At 46.5% G+C, this 24,947-nt stretch overlaps 1 protein-coding gene across 3 annotated transcripts in view; it reads right to left on the bottom strand.

Moving 5' to 3' along the window:
* The window catches only part of ntn2 (netrin 2), a 50,918-nt gene that overhangs the window by 20,680 nt on the left and 5,291 nt on the right, over positions 1 to 24,947 (bottom strand). For all 3 annotated transcript variants that reach the window (XM_037082214.1, XM_037082213.1, XM_037082215.1), the window contains one exon: positions 12,196 to 13,493. In XM_037082214.1, coding sequence (XP_036938109.1) covers positions 12,196 to 13,246 — 1,051 coding nt within the window. In that variant the 5' untranslated portion in view covers positions 13,247 to 13,493. The remainder of the gene's footprint in view (positions 1 to 12,195; positions 13,494 to 24,947) is intronic.

Consider the following 24,947-nt stretch of genomic DNA (forward strand, 5'->3'; position numbering starts at 1 on the left):
TTTTGGCATAGAGCAACTTAATGCTTTTACTTTGTATTTTGCAATCCTGCAAACCTTATTATGCTTTTTCAGTTCTTTCCTTGCCTTGAGGGTTATACAGGCATGTCAAAGGTCTTGAAAGTTAAAAAGCCCAAAGTCCACACCAAGCTTCTCTCTCCCACAGAAAACACAACTCCTGAAACTCCCCGTCAGTAGTCCCGCCTTGAATTCTTTGACTTCTTGACATCACAGTACATCAACATGTCACACATTCATATAATTTATCCCTATATTCATGATGAAGCTACCCTGGAAGTTAAAAAGTAGGTCTGGCTCAGGCGTGTGTGAATCAAACAATCAGAGCAGACCTGGGTATTCACGGGGGGAGGCCTTAAAAAACAGGATAAGAAAACTGATGTATTTTTGGAGCATTACAGCATGTAAACTTATTTTAACAGTAACCCAAAATAAAATTGTGAACCTGATAATGATCATAATATGTCTCCTTTATAGGTCTCCTAATATTTTTACATTTGGGGAATTTTCCTCAGTCTCACTTTCCAGGGAGTTAGATGAGAATTTTGATACCTCTAATGTCTGCATGGTAAATATGACGAGACAGCGGGCAGCTGCTTAGCACAGACATTAGCCAATACTCTATAAAAACTGAGGTGTAAAACCGACACACCATGGCGTCATGTGGATTACGTGCCGGTTTATTTCTTGGCCGGGTGCACAATGAGATGTTTTTACACCTCAGTTTTGGCACAGTGCGAATTTTAAAAGTTGACTTTACCTTAAAAAAAGTCAGGAAAACAATTAACCCAGAAATAACAAATATGCAATTAAATTATGAATTTGTAAGAGCCAAAGTTTTGAACAATTTAAAATTCTTAGTCTGCTTTGTAATTTTGAGGTTATCGGTTACATTTTTTTACAGTAACAAAAGTGTTAGATTTTACAGTGTAGCTAACAACGTCTAGCTCTGCGGCAGCGAAGGTCACTTGTGCAGTTACATGGAGCTCAACGGTCCATGCGATGTTAGATGAGATCCCTGAAACTGATCACAAATGACCGTTAATGTCACCGGCGGCTCGTTCGCGGGAGAAGAAGAATCACTTGATGTGAGGTAAAATGCAGTGAATGATTTGAATCGCCATCCGCACTGAGAGGGGGGACGCCTGGCACCAGGTTGGGAAAGAGGCCCAGTTTTCCCTGGTTGAAGACCCTGGAAAAAAAGAGGGGGGGGGGAGCACATTCCCAGACTGTTTCCCAATTCCATCTGGTTATTATGCAGCCAAATTTGTTGGGAATTCTCCAGTTAATGAACGGCTGTTTCGCGCATGGATCCATATCGAGGCAGCGTTGTTTATATAGAGACACTGCGTGATCTTCGACCAAAATGAGGGTTGACCTTTGACCCTAGAGAATTGTCTAAAGGAGATATGTAGGCAGTTTAAGTCCTTGTTTTACCAGACAAATATTGATGACATATTGACACTGTAATTGCTCCTCCTTGTGTGCACATGTGTGTGTTGCTGTGCCTGTATCTGGTGTGTGTGCGCATGCGAACAACCAAACAGCCTGTCCGACTTGTTCTAAGAGGAAATGTGACAAAGAACACGCCAGCTCTGGTGAGCGGCTGGAGCTGCTGGGGGGGTGGACGTTGATTATGATCAAGCGTCTCAAACACACACACAGCTGTGAGCACTTGTGTCCATTAACACCTTGTAGCGGAACATGAAAGCGGCGGGTCACATTTTCTCCCCGAGCCGAAGCACCGGCGGCCCTCTCATGGCATCTTCTCGATTTACTGCCGTGCAACAAGATCGTCCAACAAAGTGCGGAGCGCGAGTGGATATGTCGGCGTGCGGAAAAATGTAAAGAAAGCGCCAGAATTTAACCTTTAAATGATTTGGCATGTGTGGTGGCGATGACTGGGAGTGGCTCAACAGTGGCAGAAAGAATTAGAGGATTTTCTGTCAGAAACAACGGAGGTTACTGAAAAACATGAATGAAAAAGTGATATAAGGTCAATGACTGAGGAAATTAAATAAGCAAAAAACATCGGAGGCCTGAAGGTGTTTGTATGTGTGTGTTTCCCCCTGGTGTGCATGCTGCCTGCAGTTAAGTTCAGCTCGGAGCTGCAGCTGCCCAAAGATCCTGGAATGTTTATGGGTTTGTTTTGAAGTGCTTGCGCGCACACACACGCTGACACCTCCCCCCCCCCCAATCCCCCCCTCTCCCCCCCCCCCCCACCAACCTCCGCAACAAACCCCCTCACCCAAATTAGGCTCAGCGGGGATAACTGAACACTGTTGAAGGCCATTTTTCAATTCATTAACACATCAAAGCCTCGCTAGTTCTCCGCAAAACACTCACTAATTCTTATCTGTTGGAGGGTGAAAAGACATTTTCGGCATGCGGTACCACGGGTGGTGGAAAGTGGGCAAAGAAGTGGTGATGCTCCGTCTCCTTCATGGGTCGGCGTCCAAATAAAAGGATGCGTAAATGTGGTTTCCCCGTGTTGTCGTGGAAATCAGACAACAAACACAAGCTAGAGGCTTGGCAAACGGACGGATGCAGAGACAAAAAAAAAAATCAAGGAGAGAAAAGAGGAAGAAAACCCCTCGGAAAATTTTAGAGGGGAGAATAGTTGGAGCAGCTTGTCATGAAAATGAGCACCGGCAAATGCAAATTTATGTGGCTGAAGTAAAATGTCTTGTCGTATCCTCTGCACAGAGGAATATTTCAGGTAAGACTGACAGGAGAACACCTCGCTGTGTGTCACAGCCTCCATGGCAGGTGCCTCAACAAGTCACAGGTCTGAACGAGCTCGTCGGCTGCTCCGTCAGGTCTGCTGTGACAAATTGGCCCGTAAAGACTCGCGCTCAACAAATAAAATGCAAGTGTGTTTGTGGAGCGCACCGCCTCTCTGTTCCTCTCCATATGTCAGGGATAAATCTAACCTCATTTTTCCTTCAGCTCCACCAAAGCCAACCCGGTAAGCACAGCCAATTGATTTTGGATGCCTGTGCAAAACCCAAATCCCATGGCTAAAATTGGTCCTTGAAAATTGGAGAGGGCCGCACTCCCACCACCACCACCTCCTCTCCCCTCTTGGCCCAGGCCACGGTCCAGACCTGCTGCAACAGCCCCCACCGCTCCCCCACCCACCCCCCTTTAGGTACCCTCCCCGCCTGGCCAAACAGAGTCTGCTATATGGGCTCCTGCCATCGTGTGTGTGTGTCGGTGTGTGTATGGTGTGTGTGTGTGTGTGTCGGTGTGTGTATGGTGTGTGTGTTTGGGCTGAGTTCCGCCTGGCTGCTCCAGCCACCTGCTCAGGGCACCGGGGGTAACACCCGGTTAATTAGCTCCTCATTAGAGCCAAAGGAGTGTACAGTGTGGACAAACGCACATACACACATTCACGCATCCCCCACACATGAGCCAAGCCGCTTCAAAAAAGGTGAAGGCCGCTCGCAAAAATGACACGATCGAGCGACAAAAGATACAGGGGAAAAAAAAAATGGTGAGCAGCAGCAGTGAGGCTCAAAAGCGATGTAAACACTGCTGGGTCTGTGGCCTTTAATGAGCTGTGGACAACAAGCTGAGACCAAGATTTAAGAACTCTAACAGGAAACTCCTGTCGCCCCGCTGTGTGCGTTACATGGACCGTGCTATGATGTACACAGGAGCTTTTTTTTGTTTTTTAACCTCTTTGTGAAGTCACTTTAGCGCCACTTGCTCTCTCTCTCTCCTCCACACAGAGGTATCTTTCACTTCTGGCTCTGACACCACGTCTCAGCCCTCCCCTCCCTCCGCTGGTTTCTGCGGTTAGCCTCACGCCGTGGGCTTAAGAGCCGGCTCTTGGGAGCCCTTTTGAACTGAGAGTCCCCTTAATTCCTCTCCCACCCCTCCCTCAAGCCTCCCCTTCTCTCTCTCTCTCTTTCCTCTTACTTTCATGAGACCCCATCTTATACACTCTCGCTGGTTGCCTCTCCCTAAATCCTTTCTCTCGTCCATCCTTCGCTCCGTCTTCTCTGGATGGCATCAGGCAGGGAAAGACTTTAACAAGATTAGCTCTGGAGGGTTGCCAGGTTGGGGGGCCTGGTGTCAGTGGAGAGTTGAGTCCTTAGCTCTGTTCCCTCTCTCTGGTCCACTTCACTTCCCCACATCTAAACATTGTTATCTCTGTCCCGCCTGTGCCCTTCCTCTCTGTCTGTCTCGTTCCCTCTTTATGTATTTTATTTTTTCCACAGGCAATATCCTGCAGTCTGACCACGGGAGCAGAAGCAGACCTCTGATGTGAAATCAAATTTGGTAAAAAAAAAAAAAAAAAAAAGTGATTATTATGCCACGACTCTGGGCCTACGCAACCATGAGGTGCACTCCGGGGGACGCCTACGATGCCTGGGCCGGTTTAGAAATAGAAAGTGACAGATGGAACCTACTGTGTAAATTCACCATTGTGGCCAGAGATGACAGTAGAAAATGGCGAGAGGGAAAACCAACTCTTTTTAGGCTTGTAGCGCAGGGCCGTGTGTGCACTGAGCTGGTAATCAGTGACCCAGAATTGAGCAGTAAAATTAGAGGTCAAAGGTTAAGCTGAAGAAGAATATATTAAGATAAGAGGCAGGAGGTGTCCGAAAAATCGTGACCAAAACCACTGCAATGAGTCTTTAAGATTTATTGACCGTTACTTTCAGTTTTAGAGGGGGATCGTTTCGGCCTACTTGCTGGCACTTTGCCGTCAGGGTTAGTTTCGTCCAACTGAATGGTTTAATGAGAATGAAACGGTGTGAATCTCACACCCTATGAGGGTTCATCCATTTAACAGTGACAGGGACTGATACCCCCTGTCACACCTGATAAAATAAAAACACTATCACCCACTAATATCTAGGAATAGGAACAATCAGCATTCAGGCCCTGACTCTGCAGCAGTCACAGCTATTTATCAGCTCCAATAAACCATGATGGAAAGATGACGACTGGGAGGCCATTTTAGCCTTTTTTTTCCTGAAGTTTTTTTTTTTTTTTTTAAAAGATGGATACATGCACTGATTTAAGTGCAAAGATGGTGTTATGTGATCTATAACAAGAAGCCCCTAAGCGTCTCTGGCTCATTGTTGCCAAGCATCTTACAAGGATGTTGGAAAGGAAATGGTCAGAATCAAGCTAAGATAACCTCCGACTCAGTGTTGTTCTACTATTGTTCTACAACTCCCACAATGAAATACACTCTCCCTTCCTGGAAAAAGTCCTAAGCGTTATATTAAAGTCTCCAGAGCTGATTCACAATGATCCCGATGACATCACCTAGGTCTTTTTCTCAGACCTGATAAAGCCCTCAGCACAAACCACAGAAGAGATTATGTAACTGTTTTTAATGGTTCATCTTGTCAAGAAAATTGATCATCAGTAAAAAAAAAAAAAAAAAAAAAAAGATGAAAAACATTCATTTTTCATCGATAAAAGCCAAACTTGATCTGTACATGATGGGACTGGACTTTTTAGGCAGGTTTCAAGCTGCGAGGTTGATCTCAAAGCCCTGGGCTGAATAGCAGAACTTGGTTGGCCACTTCCGGACAATTAAGTGAAGAATTTGTTAACACTACTCACACCATCTGTTTATTTACATACACTAACCATCACCATCCATTACATATAGTGTATGAATGTATGCAGACACAAACACACTGACAGCTTGGTCACACAAAACCACAGCTGACAGGAGCCAAGAGATCATCACTCGCTCATTTGTTAACAAACATATATTTTCTGTGAACAGCCTCTGAGTCTCGCTGCCACCAGCAACACCGGCCGGCAGCCAAAAACCACATATTTTCTCAGGCAATAGAGCGCAGAGGCCTGCGACGGCATAAAAACTGTTAGCAAAACAAAAAGAATTCAATAGGAGTGGAAAGAAACGGCTGATTTCAGCAAAAAGACAAATATATATATATATATACACATGTGAAATCAAAGACGAGGTAGCAGAGAGGAAAACGTACCGGGCAGAGAGTTAATCTTCGACAAGAGTCGGTTACACAGGATAGAAAGGGGAGAGAGCGCCGGCGGTGACGGGCACCTCGGGAGGTGATTGCTACCATCTGTGGGGGGAGAAGCTGATGGGGGCCTGGGAGAGCAGGCTGGGCACACTGCAGCTCCACCAGTTTGCTTTGGCACGGGGATGAAACGCTACATCGCACTACTAGATTACATGTGGCTCTCACACATGCACGAGGAGATGCGTATGCGCACATACACACACAGACAAACACACACACACTTGGCCTCGGGCAGCCGCGGCGCATTTCCTAAGGTTTTAACCCAGCTGACATGAGCGCTGTTATTTGACACTTTGCTGTCTTTAACATTTGTTTCACCATGTTTCCTGCTTGCCAGAGAGCCTTTATGGGTGGCTTCATGTGAAAAAGCATCAATTCTCTGCGGGTTGGCTGAGGACCAAAGTTGCAATACTGACAGAGGGAATAAAAGCGAAGAGTGGAGCTAGAAGTACAAACCAATCAAAGTGAACGAGCCCCTTGTTGTCTGGGCCAGATAAAGGAAGTGCCTCTTGCTTCATGCCCTTAGAAATGCCACCGAAAACAAAGCTCACATGTTTGTTGGCCTCTCTGGGCTGCGGCCCCTGCGTCTCACGCTAACCGCCCCACAGGCATCATTTCATAGGGCTGTTGATTTTAGAACAACATTCCTCGGCTGTGTAATTATTCGAAAACACAGGAGGTTTCTTTCTCAAAATCACTTTCTTTCACCCTGCCCCCCCAACACACACACACACACACACACACACACAAACATCTCCAGCTCATTTGTGTGTCGCACTGTAAGTAATTGAAGTGTCGGTTCTCCGTTAGCCTCCAGCGAAAGGCGGCGGCGGCGGCAGAGGTGGGAGGAGCGGGAGGGTCTTTAAGTCAATTAGCACAAGTAGGAGCACGGCACATACATGCGGTGATATCGCGGCACGTCTCATCCTCGCCCGTCTATATTTGGCATCTCGCTGAGCTTCATATCACGTTGCCCCCAAGGGACAGTTGACCGAACTTCAGCTGGCCTCGGAGGACAGTTTCAGGGCTGCTGTGTGGAAATACGAAGCAATCGAGTGAGTTTAACTTTGCTCTACCCAAGTCCAAACAACGCCGTGTGGCTTGAGACTGAACAACACGGTGTCGCAAGAACGAAAGCACATAAACCCTGCTCGTCGCCATGCCACGATTGAGAAACTATAACATGCGGCATCCAAAATCATGCAAACTCACAAAACTGCGCCACGGTTTCATGAATGTCTTTCTTTCATGTGTTCGAGAATGAGGTCATTCTCAATCACCAGGCCTGAAGAGTGTCTTGACGAATCTGCGCTACGACTGGAACACGGGCCTGACCTCTGCCTGCCCTTGCGTGGAGATGTGGAGGGGTGGAGGCTTTTTTTTTTTTTTGGGGGGGGGGGGGGGTATGGTGTGAAAGGATGGAGGAGGCCTATTTTGAAATTCTAATCAGCATCAAGTAACCATCTGCCCCCTCGTCGGGCAATGGGGGAAAAAAATGAAGAGCGAGAGAAAGAGAAATACATTTGTGCTTCTGTGGTCTTTGGAGTTTCCACAGACCTGCGGGCTGTGATCTGAGCCCACTTCCTGGCTGCCCTCGCACACATTCGCACATGCACACACCTCTGCTGGATCACGATGTTTTCCCTCAGAAACCCATCTGTCAAATTCCCCCTAATTCCGGCTAATAGTTTCCACAAAAAAAAGAGGCTGGGCCCGGCATAAACCACGAGCCTGCACAAAAAGCTTGAGCGGGCGAGTGACAAGGATCGGATATCTCCTCCTTGCGCTGTAAAAACTCAAATTAAGCAGCTCATTTATTAGTGTGGCAGACATGATCTAATAACATCTATTATACAACTTTTTTGGGAGGGAGTAACTCATTTGTGGGCATTTCCCATCCAGGTGACGACATGGACGGATGAGAGTCTACTTCTTTCGCTGATTGATTTAATTTCCCAGGAAACTCCTCTTTCTCATTCAGGAAAAACAGAACACTGTATCGCTCACTGGACTCAATCTGTCTAAATTTACTATTCAAATATTCACCGCCACACCCAAACACTGCAGCGGAGCAGGAACACCCGGCACTGCTACCCACCGCAGCTAGCTCACCTGCATTTCTGGCAAATCAGCCCCAATGGCAATCCAAACAGCCTTCATGTGACCTCTGGATTTTAACGCTATGAATGCATACCAGTGTGCCTGGCGCAACCCCCGGGAAACAGACCTGGCTTGGCTGGTCCATTAGGGATGGATGGTGTCTGGCCCAGCGTCCCATAAGAAGTGCTGTGGACTTCCTGCAGTCCAAAATGAGGGGAAGGGAAGGGCTGGAGAAGAGAAACAACTCGGTGCCGCAGCCTAACAGGGCCAAGATGGCGGCAGAGAGCTCCTCCTCCGCCATAAATTATCATCTACTCAGGATGTCACACTGTCGTCGGGTCCACAAGAGGCCTCTTCGTCTTGTGCTGTGACTTTGGCAGAGTTTATTGTTGCCATGATACACCGTCTCACATTTTTTAAGTCAACAGAAAAGTATTTACATTACGGCATCGAGCATGCCAGCAGAAAAGCCAATACTCAATCACTACCAGTAACCAAATAGCTCTTATCCATCTGTTTCCTCATTCTGTCCTTGTGGCTCAAACTCTGGGGCAGATAAATCACAGCTTTTTCCATCATGTCTCCCTCAGTACAAACAGACACGCTCCTTTACGAGGCTGCCCTCTCTGACTACTAGAGCAGAGGATTTGTAAACTGATGTCTCGAGGCAGGATTCATCGCGAGGGAGGCGGCAGATGGGTGCGCGTGTGTGTGAGTGTGTGCATGGCTTGTGTCTGGAGACAGTACGCGAGCTTGCCAAGAGCTCAGACAGTAATCTTGGTGCGGCGCATGTCAAACATTTAGCGAGGCAAGCGAGCAATCCGACCAGCCTGTTGGAGAGAGTTTCCCCGTTCTGAGGGGTGAGGACTTGGGCCAAGGCTGCGAAGACCGAGAGCAAAGCCTTAACGATGACGTTCAAAGTGACGAAACTGGCTACCAGGCACGCCATTTCTCACAGAACTGCCACACGCAGAGGTGGGGTGTGAAACAACTATTGATTCTGCTCCACATCTGCCCGCGAACCCTCTCCCCGTCAACTTAACCTTGTCACCACCCACAAAGGATCATGACCTCAGCCCCCCCCCCCGGCGTCCTTTCAGACCCTACCTCCAACCCAAACAACCGCAGGGCCTTGTGAAGGCTCCAGTGACACCTAAGGGACTCCTCGGCTCTGTAACTTGCCACTCCGACACACTCGCCCAGCCTAAATACTTACACCTCGCTGCCACAGCGGCGTGCCTCAGGGCTCACAGTGGAGCCCGCCGACGTTTGTGCACCGCGTGAGAAAGAAAAGCAAGCAGACAAATCAACAAGGGGCGGGTGCGTTTTAATATACACTGGAGGGGCTTTTTTAATGCTACTTCGAGGATACTTTGGAACTGTTTCTAGCTGTAAAGAGGCCTTTAACATGAAATTGGGGACATCTGGGACCGGCACTTTTGGCGTGTCCGGATGTGTGATCAGGTATAGCGTGCAGCTTTGCAATAGGCATTAACTGCCCTGTATCAACACTAGGATTAGGTCATCAGAGTTGGCTGGAGGAGCCGGGCTGTTTAGTCCAGAAGTCGTGGATGGAAGTGACATATCAGTCCCGCTGAGGAGGGATCTACGGGAAGCGGGTGTAACGTTTCGGAAACAGCTACGGGACATTTGAAAGAGGGCGTGCGTGAGAACACACTGAGGGATTCGCAGGATATTGTTGTGAAAGGAGGCTAGGTGTGTGAGCGGTTCGGTGTGCATCTGCGAGTGAGCGAGGGTGTCGAGGGCAGATTGGAAAGCCAAAGTCAGGCCGGAGTCCAGCGCTCCTCTGGCTCTGTCACTCTCTGTCCCCTTTAAACAGATCTGGCAGCATTCAATGCTAAACATGATCCCAGGCCAGCTCACTGGGCAATTATAACATGTTAGAAAAATACACACTGTTTTTCTTTTTTTTTCTCTCTGGGGCTGTAATTTGACTTCATTATGCGGGAAGGTTAAAACGCGGACAGCGGTTTCTAATATGGTTTTATTTTCCTGCCCTAACATATTTTTATGACAAGCAAAATTGACCTGAATTAGGTTCCACCTATGTCTATTTATACTAAACAGAGAACGCTGTGAAAATTACCACCGGAGTAACGCCAACAGGTCGGAGAAAAAAAACAAGGCGAAACATGGCATGAAATTAATATACACGCTAAAATATCACATCAAAAAAACCTGTTATCATCTAAAAGCCTAATCCAATACAACGGTAATCCATTTAGATTAACAAAAATTGCCACAGAAATTGCCGTAATCTTACCTGGCAGGCTTTCAGAGCCCGTCTGGATGACTTTTACAAAGCATGTCTTGAGGTAAAAAGCAAACGCTGCCAAACAACATTCTTGGATGACTTAGCTGCAGCCGCGTGCCAGTGACTCGAGCTGTTGTCATCTGCTGTTTAGACTTGCTCGTGAAAAAGAGTATTTTCATAGACAAGTCCAGAAAACATGATTTCTGTTGAAAGTAGGCCTGTAGAGGGACGGTAAATAGGGGGGGGCTGATGGGAAATGCAAAAAGAAAGAGGATGGACTCATGTTTTGAGAGACATTTGCCAAGACTGCGAGCTCGAACCACTCGGCGCTACCAGGACTCCTCACCTGTGTAAACACAAACCCATCCGGTGTGTTCTGGAAACATTCTTAATTACCCATGTGACAGTCAACCACAGGTCATAATAGTTACAGTTCTCCTGTTTTGTACCGCCCCCTCCCTCTTTCTCCAGTGTATGTGTGTGTGTGTGAATAAATTGTTGGCCTGTTTTTACGCCGCTGTCCTCATATCCTGAAAATGAGGGCTGAAAAGGTCACGACTCGATCCAAAGGAGAAATAAACAACCTGGATTTTCAAATATGTTCTTATTTTCGCGCACTCAGTCACTCCGCCACAAGTTCTACTTTTACGACAGCTGCAAATGTACGTTTTTTGTCGCAGTCGTCAAAAAGTTAAAAAAAACAACTGTACTTTATGTTTATTATTGAGGTCATAGTGGATGGTGGTGCTGTACTGGACTAATATTCTGCCCGTCATGTATGAAAATGGAGTGGCCAGAATATTAGAAACGCCTCTCAATGTAATGCATTAGAACCTGAACAATAAACTTGTGGTTAAAGGGACAGTTCACCTCAAAATCAAAGAAACATATTTTTCCTCTCACCTGTAGCGCTTTTAATTAATATAGAATATGGATTGCTCTCAATCCACTCAAAAACTCAACAGTGATGACTCTCTCCAGAAATCATGACCCAGTTGGACTCAAGATAATCCACACATCTTGTTGTGAGCAGTTTCATGTTGGAACTACTTCCCCTCTACCAAACTACACCCGGCGACCGTATCACTGCACACAAGCAATCTGAGAAAACTTCGACACATTTTGCAAAGATAACTTTAAACCCCTTAAACTTCTTATAAAAGCACTTTACTGACCACCACTGCTGCCTTAAACTCAATGTTTTATGCGTTGATGCTTAATTTAGGTCCTAATTGTTCTGATTTTGGTGTGAACCGCCCTGTTAAATCAATACCTACATCTTACAGTATCTTTGTAGAGGCAGATTTTATGGCAGAGCTGTCGCATTAGTTCACATTACATTGTGTACCTAATGAAGTAAAAGTAAATGGTGTGTGCGAGTGTTCAGTCCCATTCCCTCATTAGGAAGTCTGAGATGTATTCAGGAGATTGTCTTTGTGAAATACTGTAATGAGGCCGTGATTCATTAGAAGGGGAAAGAAGCCAAACATGGAAGAGAGCTTATGAAGGAGTGGGTGTCAGCATATCACATTTCCTTTTATAAGGGCCAGTAAATTGACGTGGAAGGGCATGTATTTATCCTCTGATGAACTCTGTAAAGCCACTGTATGAGGTCTCTTTTCAGAAAGTGTGTTGTGCTAAATGTAGGCTGTCAGAAGTGGTCTGCATTGTTTCCAAGCAGAGAGAAATCCGCAGTACGTTCCAGGGCCGACCGACTGAAACATGTTGAACGCACATAAAGAATGACATATAGAGGGAAAGACTTACGCAGACACTCATTGGCCTCGCGGGCATTGGCCCTCTGCCACGGCCGGTCGTAGTGAAAGGGCTTGCAGCGGTCACATTCAGGTCCCTCTGTGTTGTGCTTGCAGTCGCACACCAGCTTGCCCTCCTTGTCTTTCAGGCAGCGGGAGCCGTGTCCGTTGCATTTACACCTCCCGCCCACCTGGAAGTCTCCCACTGCATAGAAATAAGTTGGCAGCGTGGATGTCACCGCCGTTGGGTCGTCGTCCCGCCCTCCGCTGTTGCTTCCAGCCCCCAGTCCCAGCTCCCGGGGTAGCTGGGGGCGGCTGAAGACCACGCGGATGTCGGTGACAGTCACCCAGTCCTGGAGGACGGGGCTGTTGTCGAAGTCTTTGCCAGAGGGCCGTCCATCCAGAGTGCTGAAAGCGATGAGTCCTCCAGAGAGCGGGTAGAGGTCAGTGTGGCCATCTGTACATAGAGCTTCCTGTTCATTCTGCTTGGTGATGGTTGCCTTGTTGGGCCGATTGTACATGCGTCGGCACTGTGAGGAGTAGTACTGGTAGGGCATCCAGGTCTTGCCGTAGTCCATGCTCTTGTATATAGCCAAGGACTCGGGTCGCGGGGAACAGAACTGCAGGCTGACGTAGGTAATCTCAAACTTTTTACCGAGCGACAGGGTGAGAGTCACGTTGTGCGGCGAGGTGTTCAGATTCTCCGACTGCCAGCAGGTGAGGTTGTGGGCTGAGTTGAGGTCAGTGAGGTAGGACGCGGGGTGGGCACGGCGAGGGTCGGCTGCATCGCAGATTTGGCATGTGCGCACGGAAGGCCGGTCGTCGCCCCGCTCCACCACGCTACAGGAGCGGGACGGAGGCCGGCCGCAGACGCTGGACACCGCCACCTCCTTGCCGAAGGCAGCATTGATGAACTCGGGGATACAGCGGCGGGCTGCTCCTGTGTCGTCATAGCAAGGGTCCGGCGGGGTCTGCTGGCCTGCAAAAGGGTTGGCGGCACTGTGGGTGGAGGCTGAGCATGCCAGGAGGCACAGGCCCAACAAGCACCTCCAGGGTTCCCTCATCCTGCTCAGAGGGCCTGTGTCTGAGTGTGTGTCTGCGTTTATGCACTGATGCGTGTGTGTGTGTACCCACGACTCCAAATGTGGATGTATATGTGTCCTTGTGCAGACGTGTGTGTGTGTGTGTGTGTGTGTCTGTCTGTCTGTCTGTGTGTGTGAGACTGTCTTCTATGTGTGTGTAAGTGTGAGTCAGTGGAAGGAGAGTGTCTGAGCTCAGTGACCCTTCACTTCAGGCTGACCAGAGCCCTTCCTGTAAGAGAGAGAAACAAACAGAAAGGTCAGTGTTAGACATATTTTTACCATAATAGGATATGAAATTAGAAAGTGACGCGTATTGAATCCTGCTGCGTAAAAAAACAAGTTAGTGCATCTTCAAATCCAAACTAAATCGGCTCTCTGATTGTATCTTTTGTACTGTACAACTATGAGTGAATGTTTTCAAGGACTAAAAGCCTGTCAGAGGATAAGACAGTTGGACGGGTGGGGGGCCTGAGAGAAAGGATGTTACCATTTAAAGAGAGACATTAGTGGCTTCAAGTGACTGCATCCTGAATTTCAATGCCGGCCTCTCATTCAGCACTCCCATTCAGGTCAAAACTGGCCGAGCCCTCTGGTCATGCTTGAGCAGCATGGCAGAAGTTACCCTATAATCCCTGGTGATGCTGCAAAGCAGTGGACCGCGGGTGACCCCGGTCAAACCTCTGCTTTAACTATTCCATATACCAGGACGTGCCTCAACTTTCCTCTTGCTTGATTTTTGCCGGAATTCGACAGGAAATCAACCGTTGCAACACTATTGTCACACAGAGAAGGGCTGCATTATGCTCATTCACCGGACCAGAAAATTCGCAAAAAAGTGATAGCTATTTGAAGGATTATAGAGGGACTGAGGCCATTCAAGCCTTTCTAAATCTCTCGGTCAAGATAGGTACCTGGATGACATCATTCATGTGCTCGCAGCTCGGCGAGGGGCCCTCTCGCTCCCAAAGAGAGAATGATTGAGGGGCGCAGGAGGAGAAAGCCTCGAGGCAAAGAAAAAGACAGAGAAAGAGATGTATATGGCCTGAGGCTTTCCCCTTCTCTAATCCCCTTTTTACTTCCCTGGGTGTCAAACCTCGAAGAGCCCCATTTCAAAAACAGACAGCTGAGGGGTTGAGAAGGCACCCCAGCCCTCTTTTTGCGAGGTATTTATTAGATTACAATGAATCACACCCACTGCCTCTTACCCCTCACTCTCCCCTCCTATACCACAGCATCCCTCTTCATCTCCGTAGAACAAAAGGCCGCCTCTGTATCCACTTCAGTCAAGCGGGGAAGGCAGACGGATTTAAAGGGGGAGTCGGTAAAAACAAAAGTTTTGTTCTTTTCTTACGCGAGGGGGTCCGAAGCTAGCAAGCCCTAAAAAGGAGCCCAGTGGCCTGGTAAATAGGACCACTCGTCTGTGCTCAAGTGCTTAAACCCTGCCATTTGGCCTCTTCTCAAGCACAGAGGAGTGGGTGTTAAAGGGAAATAGTGTGAGGGAATTATACAGAGCAGAGAGACAGTGAAGAGGAAAATGTCCTAAAGTGGAAGACGGCTTCCATCATTGGAAATTGGCAGGTAAATACACATATTTCAAAATGTCTGATTCATTACTAAGATTTAAAGGGGCACTATGTACATTTGGAGAAGAAATTCTGAAACTGAATAAACAAGCTGTTCTCAGAGGAAAATAAGGTCCTCAATACACTGTTTCCAGCTAGAAAGTTGGCGGAGTCCACCACATATAAGCAAAGTAAAACAGTATGTAATTGTGCCTCTTTAAGGTCAGTTTGTTTATTATTTATATTTGTTTAAGGCATCGTTCTCTTCCCCCAAAACTACATACCGCTCCTTTAAAGATGCTGAACTCTGAAGCAGCCACTCCAAGAAATCTGAAGACCTGTACATGAAAACACATCCTTTTTTTTTTTTTTTTTAAATCCCCTGCTATTATAATATTCAACTTATGAAAAATGGATCGCAGGGAATAGGCCTGCTCATAAATGGACTGGGCTGCGAGTGTGCCTTGCCAGGACGGATAAGGACGTTGATCAATGACATGTGTCCGAGGACGAGGAGGTTAAAGTGGGCACGCGGGCGGGAGTTCATCAGCCGAGGCACTCCATCAAAAGGCTGGCCGTGGCAAAAGCTGGCGGGCCCCGACACCCACTGGGGAGGGCATGGAGAGGCGGCTGATAGAATTAGCAACTCATTAGCATCCCGGCCCAGCTTCCATCAGCAGCATGTTCATCCAAGAAAAGAGACAGCAGGGAGGCTCTGGGAGAGGGGAAGGGGGAGCAGGAAGGAGGAGTGGAAATTATGACAGGTGAGGGAAGAAAAGAAAGCAGGAGTGAGGGGATTATTCAGTCTCAGAATATGACGGGCATGTCATCGAGGGGAGTGAGAGGAAGTTCGAAAAAGTTTTTAAACAAAAAAACGAAAAGCCCAGGCCGGAAAACACTTGACAGGCTTAAGAGATTTGAAAAGAGGACAAACAGGCACAGGGAAAGAGGAGTTTCAGTCGGTAAGAAGGGAAAGAGGGACGCACGAGGGGGAGAGTGAAAACAGCGAGGGGCGCGACAGTGATAAAGCAGAAACGACTCGAGGGAGGGCGAGCGAGGACAGATATGAATGGAAGCAGTGGGAGAGAAGGAAAGTGACAGCGATTGGGGTGGGGGGGGGTTTTGGGGAAGGACATAAAAAATGAGAGAGGCAGAGATGGAGAGAGAAACAGAGGGGAGACAGATTAAGGTGGAGGACTGCATCAGTCTGTGTCTGGACTTGTGGATGACTAAATATGGTGCGGTCCGTGTGCCGCCGGGCCCGCTGAGAGATTCTTCCAGGGTCTGGTGCTGTCAGGCGTGTCTGGCAGATGAGCGTGTAGGTTAAACAGAGAGAGAACAGTGACAAGGCTGTTTAATTCCACTCTGTAATAGATGCTGGCCTCGCGGCGAGCGTTAACGCTTCTCCGAGACGGGCCCCGACAATGCTGCGCTCTGGCGAGAGGCTGGTCTTTATTAAAGACATATTCTTTATAAGTCTAGCAGCAAGAGTAATTCTGCACGGTGGTGGAGCTGCTCCACCTTTGAAATACGAAGAGTCTGTTTCAGCAAGAAAATTCTCTGCTTTCAGCATCGACAGTGTGTTTAACAAGCCGCAAGTTTCCTTCGGCGGGGGCAGACATTGTCTTTCATTAAGTGTGGTTGAAGTAGCAACAGCTGCAGGCCCGTGTCTCCGTCTGTTTGAAGAAGACAATGAATACCACACGGAAATTCTGTTGGCTGCAGCTTCATCTCCAGAGTGCAGACTCATATACCAATTACTGGCAATCAAGGAGAGTGATAAACGATATTTGGACGTGATATACAGTCAACATAATAACAACAATAACCAGAGATTTAATGTAACAAAGAATAATTGACTGTACTGTACTGTATTTAAAGGGTAACTTCACTAATTTTACACATGTGTGTTTACAAGTCTTGTTGATACAGCATGTAATCTGATGAGAATCAGAAGCTTGGTTGCATTGTGGGTAATGTAGGCACAAGTTGCTGAAACGCAGTCCACTGGTCTGCATTCCACTCCTATAACACAGCTGGACTCAGAAACAAATGATCGATAAAGCAGAACCAGAGATATTGGCTTTTTTTCGTCTTCTCCAAACCTGCCACCTACATTACCCACAATGCAAATTGAGCCACTGAGCAACATCATAGGACACAATTTATCAGATTGAATACAGCTTTGGGAGGCAAATACTGTACGTTTTACTCTACTGCATTTATTTGAAAAGTTAATTCACTAGTTACTCTGCAGCTTCAGATTAATCAGTGTTGATAGGCTATATCCCAAGAACATGTAACCAGTCAGATATTGTCTTTTTTCATATAATTCATCAGCAATTAAAATCTGCATTTAATTAAATTTAGTTTAATTCTTACTGCAACTTTTTTCTATGTTTTTTTTTTGTTATTTTTTTTCTCTGTTGTTAGTGCTCCTACAGTTTATTAATTGTCTTTTTCTCATTTATCATTTATCTATCTAGTTTTCCCCCTTGCTCTGTGCAGTGTCATGTGTTGGTCACTACTGCAGCATAAACAAAAAAATATATAAAACAAGGGATGCGAGTGAGTGTATTTCCCAAATGTTAAATTATTTTTGATTTGGTGTTTTTTGCTCTATCCTTAGTTCACAGTTTACACCTTTAAAGTTGGACCCGACGGCCAGCACACAAGCCCACCACCATCTGGTTTGTTAAAAGACAAACTGTTCCTGTGGCAGCTAAGCCATTTCCCAGTGAATGGCTGCTTGGGGCACAGTGACAAATACGAACTCCACGGCCAATTCATCACTGCAACATTCCTCCGTGGATTAATGGCAGGGAAAATGCACCGGCGTGCTACAATCCCCAGTGGCTGAGCTACTGCAGTGTTAAATAATTTGCCCATTAGTATTATGGGCACACTATGTGAATGGATGGAAAAAATATGGGGCTTTTAGAGTGGAGCCCCTGCCCCCCCGCAATAAAAGTTGTGCATCACCACAAAAAGCCACTCAGGCCATTTGGCTATTGGAACAGATTCCATGGTTTTAATCAAACAGTGACAGGCCAATTAGAGGAGGTAGATGACGGGGTGGGAAGGGGGGCAGAAGGAAGGGAAATTAAATTAAAAAGAGGCGGGTGAGGAATGGAGGTAGCAACAGAGAGCAGCAGGGAGACTGGCAGAGGGAGAGAGGGAAAGACAGGAACAGGAAGATGACAGGGTGGTCCGCCGGTTTCAGCAGCGTTTTTTCAGCTTCTCCCTGTCACCGGGAGATCATCCCATGTTGAGCTGTCTCTCTTTCAAGCGTGGGCGCCTCTGTCAGAGTTCACAGATTAGGAAAACACAAGTCGCTGAGAGGCTTTATTTGGCTTGGGTGTAGAGGGGGGCACCGTGGGAGGTGAAGATGGGAGAGGGACAGCTGAGCCACTTTGTATCCTGAGTGGGAGCTTTTCACGCTGCCCCGGAGAGTCGGTGCGGCGGCCCCGCCACGGCTGACAGTGAATGGAGGTCTACGGGGTCGCTTCTCTCAGCTGACAGCAAGCTGGGGCCCAAACTGGTGCCCTGCTGTCCCTGCAGCCTGCTGTACAGTAATCCCTGGTGGGGTTATTAGCGGCTGCCCAGAACCATGGAGGACTTTTTAATTGGCTAACAACAGGGCCACCTCCACTCTCATTATCATTACGGAGAGATGCATTGTGTGAGTATAAAAGAACAGCGAGAGCAGCAACAAAGTCAGAAGTCCCGCTGCACACAGACAGCACACGGTTTGTGGCTGACGCTGTTCACCTGAACGCCAGAGCTTCACACACAGGATTACTGTCATGATTGATTCATTTTAGGGCTGAAATCATGTGGCTAATATTTTGACGATGATTTCTGCATCACAGTTTTCATTTTCAATTAAAATCTTGATGTTGTGACATTTGATGGCATCTGTTCACTCCAAGAAAAACTGGTTCTATATTGAACTTTCAAGGGTTCTATAGCTTGGTACGTATGTGGCACCCTCAGAGGTTCTATATAGACCATTTCAGAGGGTTCATTTAAAACCCTTGTGGTTTTTTGTTGTTGAACACACTTAAGTTCAATACAGAACCTTTTAAAAATTTGATTGTCATTGGATTCCTTGAAATTTGCTTTATAAATACAAACTATCATTATAAATATATGTTTTGTTTTGTTTTTATTTGTGCAGTCCAAGTTAACCTGTTGATTTTTTTAAACCAGATGTCAAAGAGTGCTGAGAATCCAAATTGCTGTGAGCCTGTTCAAAATCTTCATATTGGATTTCATGCCATTTACAATGCTTTAGAACAGAAGACATGCAGCAAATCTTCATATTCAAAAGTAGAACCTCACTTGTTCTACAAAAAACAGGTAGAAAATTGATTGATTATAATTGAAATGAGTCTTAAATCACAGGTGAAATATGTATGAATTGGCCAGTAGTTGTTATATATAGTTGTTAAGTTATACTTAAAACAAATAGAGGTGAGCATATCACCAGAGTAACCGCTAACTTCTGGCTAACTACAGCTGCCGTTAGCTAGTTAGCTCGGTTAGCTGTGCATCTAGTGGTCCAGATTGGGAGCTCAGATCAATATAGGGGTGTTTGTATTGACACCGTTTACACGGGCTGGCTAGGTAGGAAATCAGTAGACATCTCTGCACCACAACATCCAACAAAGACGATGATTTCCTCACATTCATGCTGATCATTTCAGCTCTTTCATAATGTTTACAACTGAAATTCTTACATATTGCACCTTTACATTCTGTCAATAGACTGAATTAAATGACTAATATAGGTTTAGCACTAAACACCTGCTTACCATCTGTATCCTCTCACACACACACACACACACACACACACACACACACACACACACACACACACACACACACACACTCTCTCTCTCTCTCTCTCTCTCACACCCACACAGAGGGAGTAATTTGATAGGTAAATAAACCTGTCCAGATGAATCAACATGACTGACAGGCCTCAGGTAACAAGGGTCAGATATTAGCGGCCTGAATTCCACTTGATGATAGCCGTCTCCGCAGCGGTGACAACGGTCCTGCTGTTTGTGTAAGCGTGCGTGTGTTTGTGTGTGTGTGGGTGTGGGTGGGGGGATGTGGGGGTGTCGGGTACTCCGAGTTCCTCGCTGGCATTCATTAGGGACCGGGGAGGAGGGGAGGAGGAGCAGGGAGGGCCGAGGGCAGGAGGGGGTCAACTCTCACAGCTGAGAGCGTCATTAGCCGGGGGATCACTGACAAATTTTTAAAGACCGCTTATGTCTACTCAGAGGCTCCGCATGTGTGTGTCTGGGAGGTTTGGTCATGGGGTGTTTTTGCTTGACTCAAATTCTAACTTTCAAAAACTGCTCACTAGTGCAAACTGCTGCACCTGATCCGGAGAACGTACTTGATCTAGTTGCTATCTATCACTGGGCTAACACATTTCAGGTTCGCAAGTGTTACGGTTAAAGACAAATCCGGAGACAATGAAAGTATTGCCAATAAGCGAAATCATCTCTGTCCCTTCGATCTCTGTAATCTGGCAGAAGAGAGACACTGCAGGGAGAAGCACAGAACGCCCTGCAGAGGAATGCAGCAGCTTCTGTGGCCCAGCCCACACGCCTGGCCCCGAGTCCGACGGCGGTTCTTTAAAGTCAACAGAACCCGATCCAGAACCGAGCAGGAGGAGAGAAGACAGACAGCGCGAGGTGGAATATGAGGTCAGGGCCGGTTCTCACAGATTCACAGACAGGAAGTTGCGCTAAGCTCCCGCTCTCCGCAATTGTGCACATACACGCATTAGTAGAAAAATGCTGATAGGACAAGTTGCGGTGTATTTTTCTGTTAATGAAGTGTTCTGTGAGGTCAGTGTTTTTCGGTGAGAAAACGGGAGGCGTAAGGGAGGGGAGAGGACATGAGCAGGCAGAAAGTTCTGAGCAGCGGTGACTCACTGGACTCGGGGTTAAACGGGGTTAATTTGTGAGAGACAAGACAGGAAAAGGCAGATATTTAGAATAAGTGGGGGTCTTTGTTTCATCTTCACACGCATTTTAGGTCCCAACACATTGAAACATTGTTCTGTTTACTGTTACGACAACAAACCGTTTACTGTGGTTTACAGTGACTTAAATAAAATGTCACGAAGAGAAAGATTTGATGCTGCGCATGAGCCAGATCTGCTTGATTTCGTCAAGCAAATCAAAAACACTCAAGAGGTTATCTGAGTTGACTGAACTTTAAAAGGCATTTATAAAACCATATACTCCAACTTACGCAAATAAATTATAAAATAAAATAAGAATAAAATAAGCATTAAATATGCACCCAAGACGTACTTCATTCTCAGTCTTATCTGAGAATTACTAATTGATTCACTAAAAATAACACCCTAAAGGCTTATAATGTTAATGATGTAATAATACAGACTCAGAAATATTAATATACAAGCTGTTTGAAGCTAGGAAGGTGGCAGGGTCCGCCAAATATAACCACAGTATAACAGTACAAAATTGTGTTGGTCTTTAAGTTCAGTTTGTTAATTCAGTTTATTCAGTCCTGAAAACAAAGAGAGTTTTTGTTGAGGTTGATTAAAAAAAAGGTCAATAAAGATCTTAAAATTTCTTCCTTAAGTCTACTCAGTGCACCTTTAAGTCGAGACTGATTATCTAAGGAATGAAAAATAGAGCTGTGAACTCGAGAGTCAGGGAGTGAAGGAGTTGCACTCTGTCTCGGATTTTTAACTGACAGAGCGACGGACTCGGGAGTGAGGGGACGAGGGTTCAACAAAATTTACAGCCTGTTGTGTCAAACTGTGATCCGCCTTCAAACACAACAAGTATTTCCTCTACATGTGCCGTCAAGATGCGCCTGAGAGCGGGATGACACCCGCAGCCCTGCGAATGGCCGGCAGAGGCACAGATTCTCAGCCTGTCACTGGGATGACGGCCATGTGGCGGGGGGTCACCAGGACCATAAAGACAAGGCAAAAAAAAAAGATGCTGAGGGGTTAAAGTTCCCAGAGTGCACCGTTTCCAGCGTGTTTGTCGACTGCGGGCTCCTTGATAGAATGTTTCCCATGGACCCGAGGCCAACCCTGACCGCAGCTCGGCAGCAGGACGCTGGTGGTCGGGGAGAGGCAGGTGAGGTGTTCCTGCATACGAGAGGAAGTAGCTCGTTGGGAGGGATGGAAGGGGTTTAAGGAGAGGCGAGGTGAGCGCTCCTTCAAAGCCCTTTGAAGGCTCGGCTGCGGTAGGCAGAGCCGCGGTTTTCCCAAAAAGCCCCCCTAACAGGAAAACAGTCCCTTTTTTTTTTTTTTCCATTGCACAAGAGCAACCTCTACCCCACAGCCGAAAGCAAGGACCCGCTTTGAACTCACAGGGGGGAGAAAACCACAAATCATTTTATTAAGTGCTTGGAATACTCACACGGTTGCGTACATTACACTTAAACACACGCACGTTGTTGACGGACAAACACATGCTCGCGTTCCCAAATATGTGCCCATAAGTCACACACAGGAAGACGCATTGTGAAAGATGCCAAAGCTTGTGACTCATTGGACAACTCCCTTTCCCCTCTTCCCTTGTTCCTCTCCTCCCCATCTCCACCTCTGCTCATTCCTCCTCACCGGCAATGTCGGCACGCACCAGGAAACCTCTGCCTAAAAGGTCAGAGGTCGGCGGCCTCACAGGGAAAAGGGAAAAGCATCCAAGTGTCTGTCTGACGATGACGCAATTTTCGAACTTGTCGTTTGTCCATGCCTATTTATCTGAACAACTGTAACTGCAGCTGGAGCTGTTCTGCCTACAAAATACTACGTAATGAATGCATCATAACAAACCTCAGTCTTTCCTTATGGATCAGAGGGTTTGGAAAATTTCATGCGAAGGAAATGCAAAAATGTAATTGGAGTAAAGAAATTCCCACTGGGAGCTCTCGTGTGCTCCGTACAAATATGACTTTGGGGGGAAAATGATGGCTTGGATTAAAATAAGCACTTTGTTAAGGTTAAGGAAACACTGTGGTTTGGGATGATTGCGCCCGAGCTGAAAAACGTTGACGGTTGGTTTTAAACAGGAAGCGAACAGCGGTCTCTCGTGTTAAAGTCCGATGTATTTTGACCCATCCATCCACCCCGACTTACTCCCCTCATCAACTTATGTAACGTCGCCTCAGTTCCCTCTTTTGTTCCCTTGATAATTACTACCAGATAGCTTTGTCGACTGGACGTAAACATTTGCAATTTTAGGGAACTTGCTCAAAGGTTTCCCACAGGAGTCAGTTGTTGGCCGGCTGTTATGGACATTAAACGTTTCCAGCCAACTACTTTGTTACTCTGTCAGGTCACACTACTGTCACTTCTTAGACCCTTTTCTACTTTGTCTTTCAACTAAGACAGTTTAAAGATTGTTTCCATCAGACATCTGGATTTAAAGTTAGAGTCGTTAGAAACGAGCTGAGCTAACATTAGCAGCAACTGGGCTAACAGCAAACCTCCTGCGAACGACAGCAGTGTTTGTTCAACAATGAAGATAAAAATCTCCCATGATCCTTTGCTGCCTCTGTGGCAAGGCCTGAGCATGTTAGCCAAGTGATGGCCCATCAATTAGCTGTTGCTCCAGTGATATGCAACTCTTTTTTACTATTGATTTACCTTCAAGGTGTAATGCGTTGCCCTCGGCGCTCACTTTCTGTCAACTGTCAAGGAGATGAGCTAACAACTAGCATGAGCACTGGGAGAGCCAAACATACATTCAGCCCATTGCCATGACGGATGAAAATCTAGAATTGCCCACTATTGTCCAATCCATCAGAATCACCCACAAGCTTATCAATTTATTTTTATTGATGGCAGTGAGTTTTTCTGACAGTTTCAATTGCAGAAACGACAACGTCAAACTCAAGCTGTACTCTGAGGCACTGTGGACTTCAATTCCAGGAATGCCATGTATTTTCACCCTATACACAAGGGTGAATAGCCTGTGGTATAATATCATTGGCTAAAGGCAGCTACACTATGATCAGACTTTGATATAACTAGAATGGCACTCAGTAGAGCGCATACCTCTGTCAAGGCCCAACAGTCCCCTATATGCCCAATCTAATATCAGATAAAACATGTTTAAATCCAGATTTTGGATTCGTTTCAGGCAATACTCACTCGTAAATACCTACCATCTAAATATGCCCGATTTTTTTCTATCAAGATCTCTAAGGAATTAACAAAAATGTAAAAGAACGCCCTATCTCGAAATGTTCAAGAAGGTGGGGAAAAATTCCTGGACATGTACCAAAAAGCTCTGGGGTCTATTCCAGGCTGAGACCCATCCTCCATACAAGTTTTGTGGAAACCTGTTCAGTAGTTTTTGTGTAATTCTGCTTACAACCAACCAACTAACCAAACAACAGACAAAGCAACGATGGCAAAACCTGCTTTGCGGAGGTAATAAACCAGTTGCCTTGATGCTGAAAACCGATCGATAAAGAATGGGACCAGAATCTGTGGTGGCATTTGTATCAAAATATTATCAACTCCCATCTTTTCAGACATAGTTACCACATCTGAGAAATGTACCATCGATACAGAAGACGTCTAAGATGCGTATCAAGTCAGATAAGAACACTGATAGGTATAATGTGGGCACAGACACATGTGTGGACCTCACACACACACACACACACACACACACACACACCTCTGCATCTGGAGGAGGTGTGGGGCTGACACATGCAGGCCTAGCAGGGTGCAGGGAGCGGCAGGATGAAGCATGTGTATCTTTGCCCCTGGATCCTCTTCCCACAGCGAGAGACATCTTGGGTGTCACGCCGACGAATGACAGGTATTTTAAGAGGCGAGGTGAGCACACACACGGTTACACACACCCAATTTGTCTCTCAAAGTGAAAACACACGGCCACAAGTCAGTAACGAGACGGCATTGTGACTTCATTCTCACCTCTAAAGCGGAGACTTTGTGTTTTTTATACATCGCTGTGGAATCAAGAGCCAGAGGCTTAACGTTAGCTCCTGTTGTACAGCTGTAAAATGAAAAGTGATCATTCTGATTTCCAAGTTCATTGACAGCTTCACCGGCGGGGTCATGGTCAAACCGAGCAAGA

The sequence above is a fragment of the Acanthopagrus latus genome, chromosome 20 (genome assembly GCF_904848185.1).
Source record: "Acanthopagrus latus isolate v.2019 chromosome 20, fAcaLat1.1, whole genome shotgun sequence".
Taxonomy (NCBI): domain Eukaryota; kingdom Metazoa; phylum Chordata; class Actinopteri; order Spariformes; family Sparidae; genus Acanthopagrus; species Acanthopagrus latus.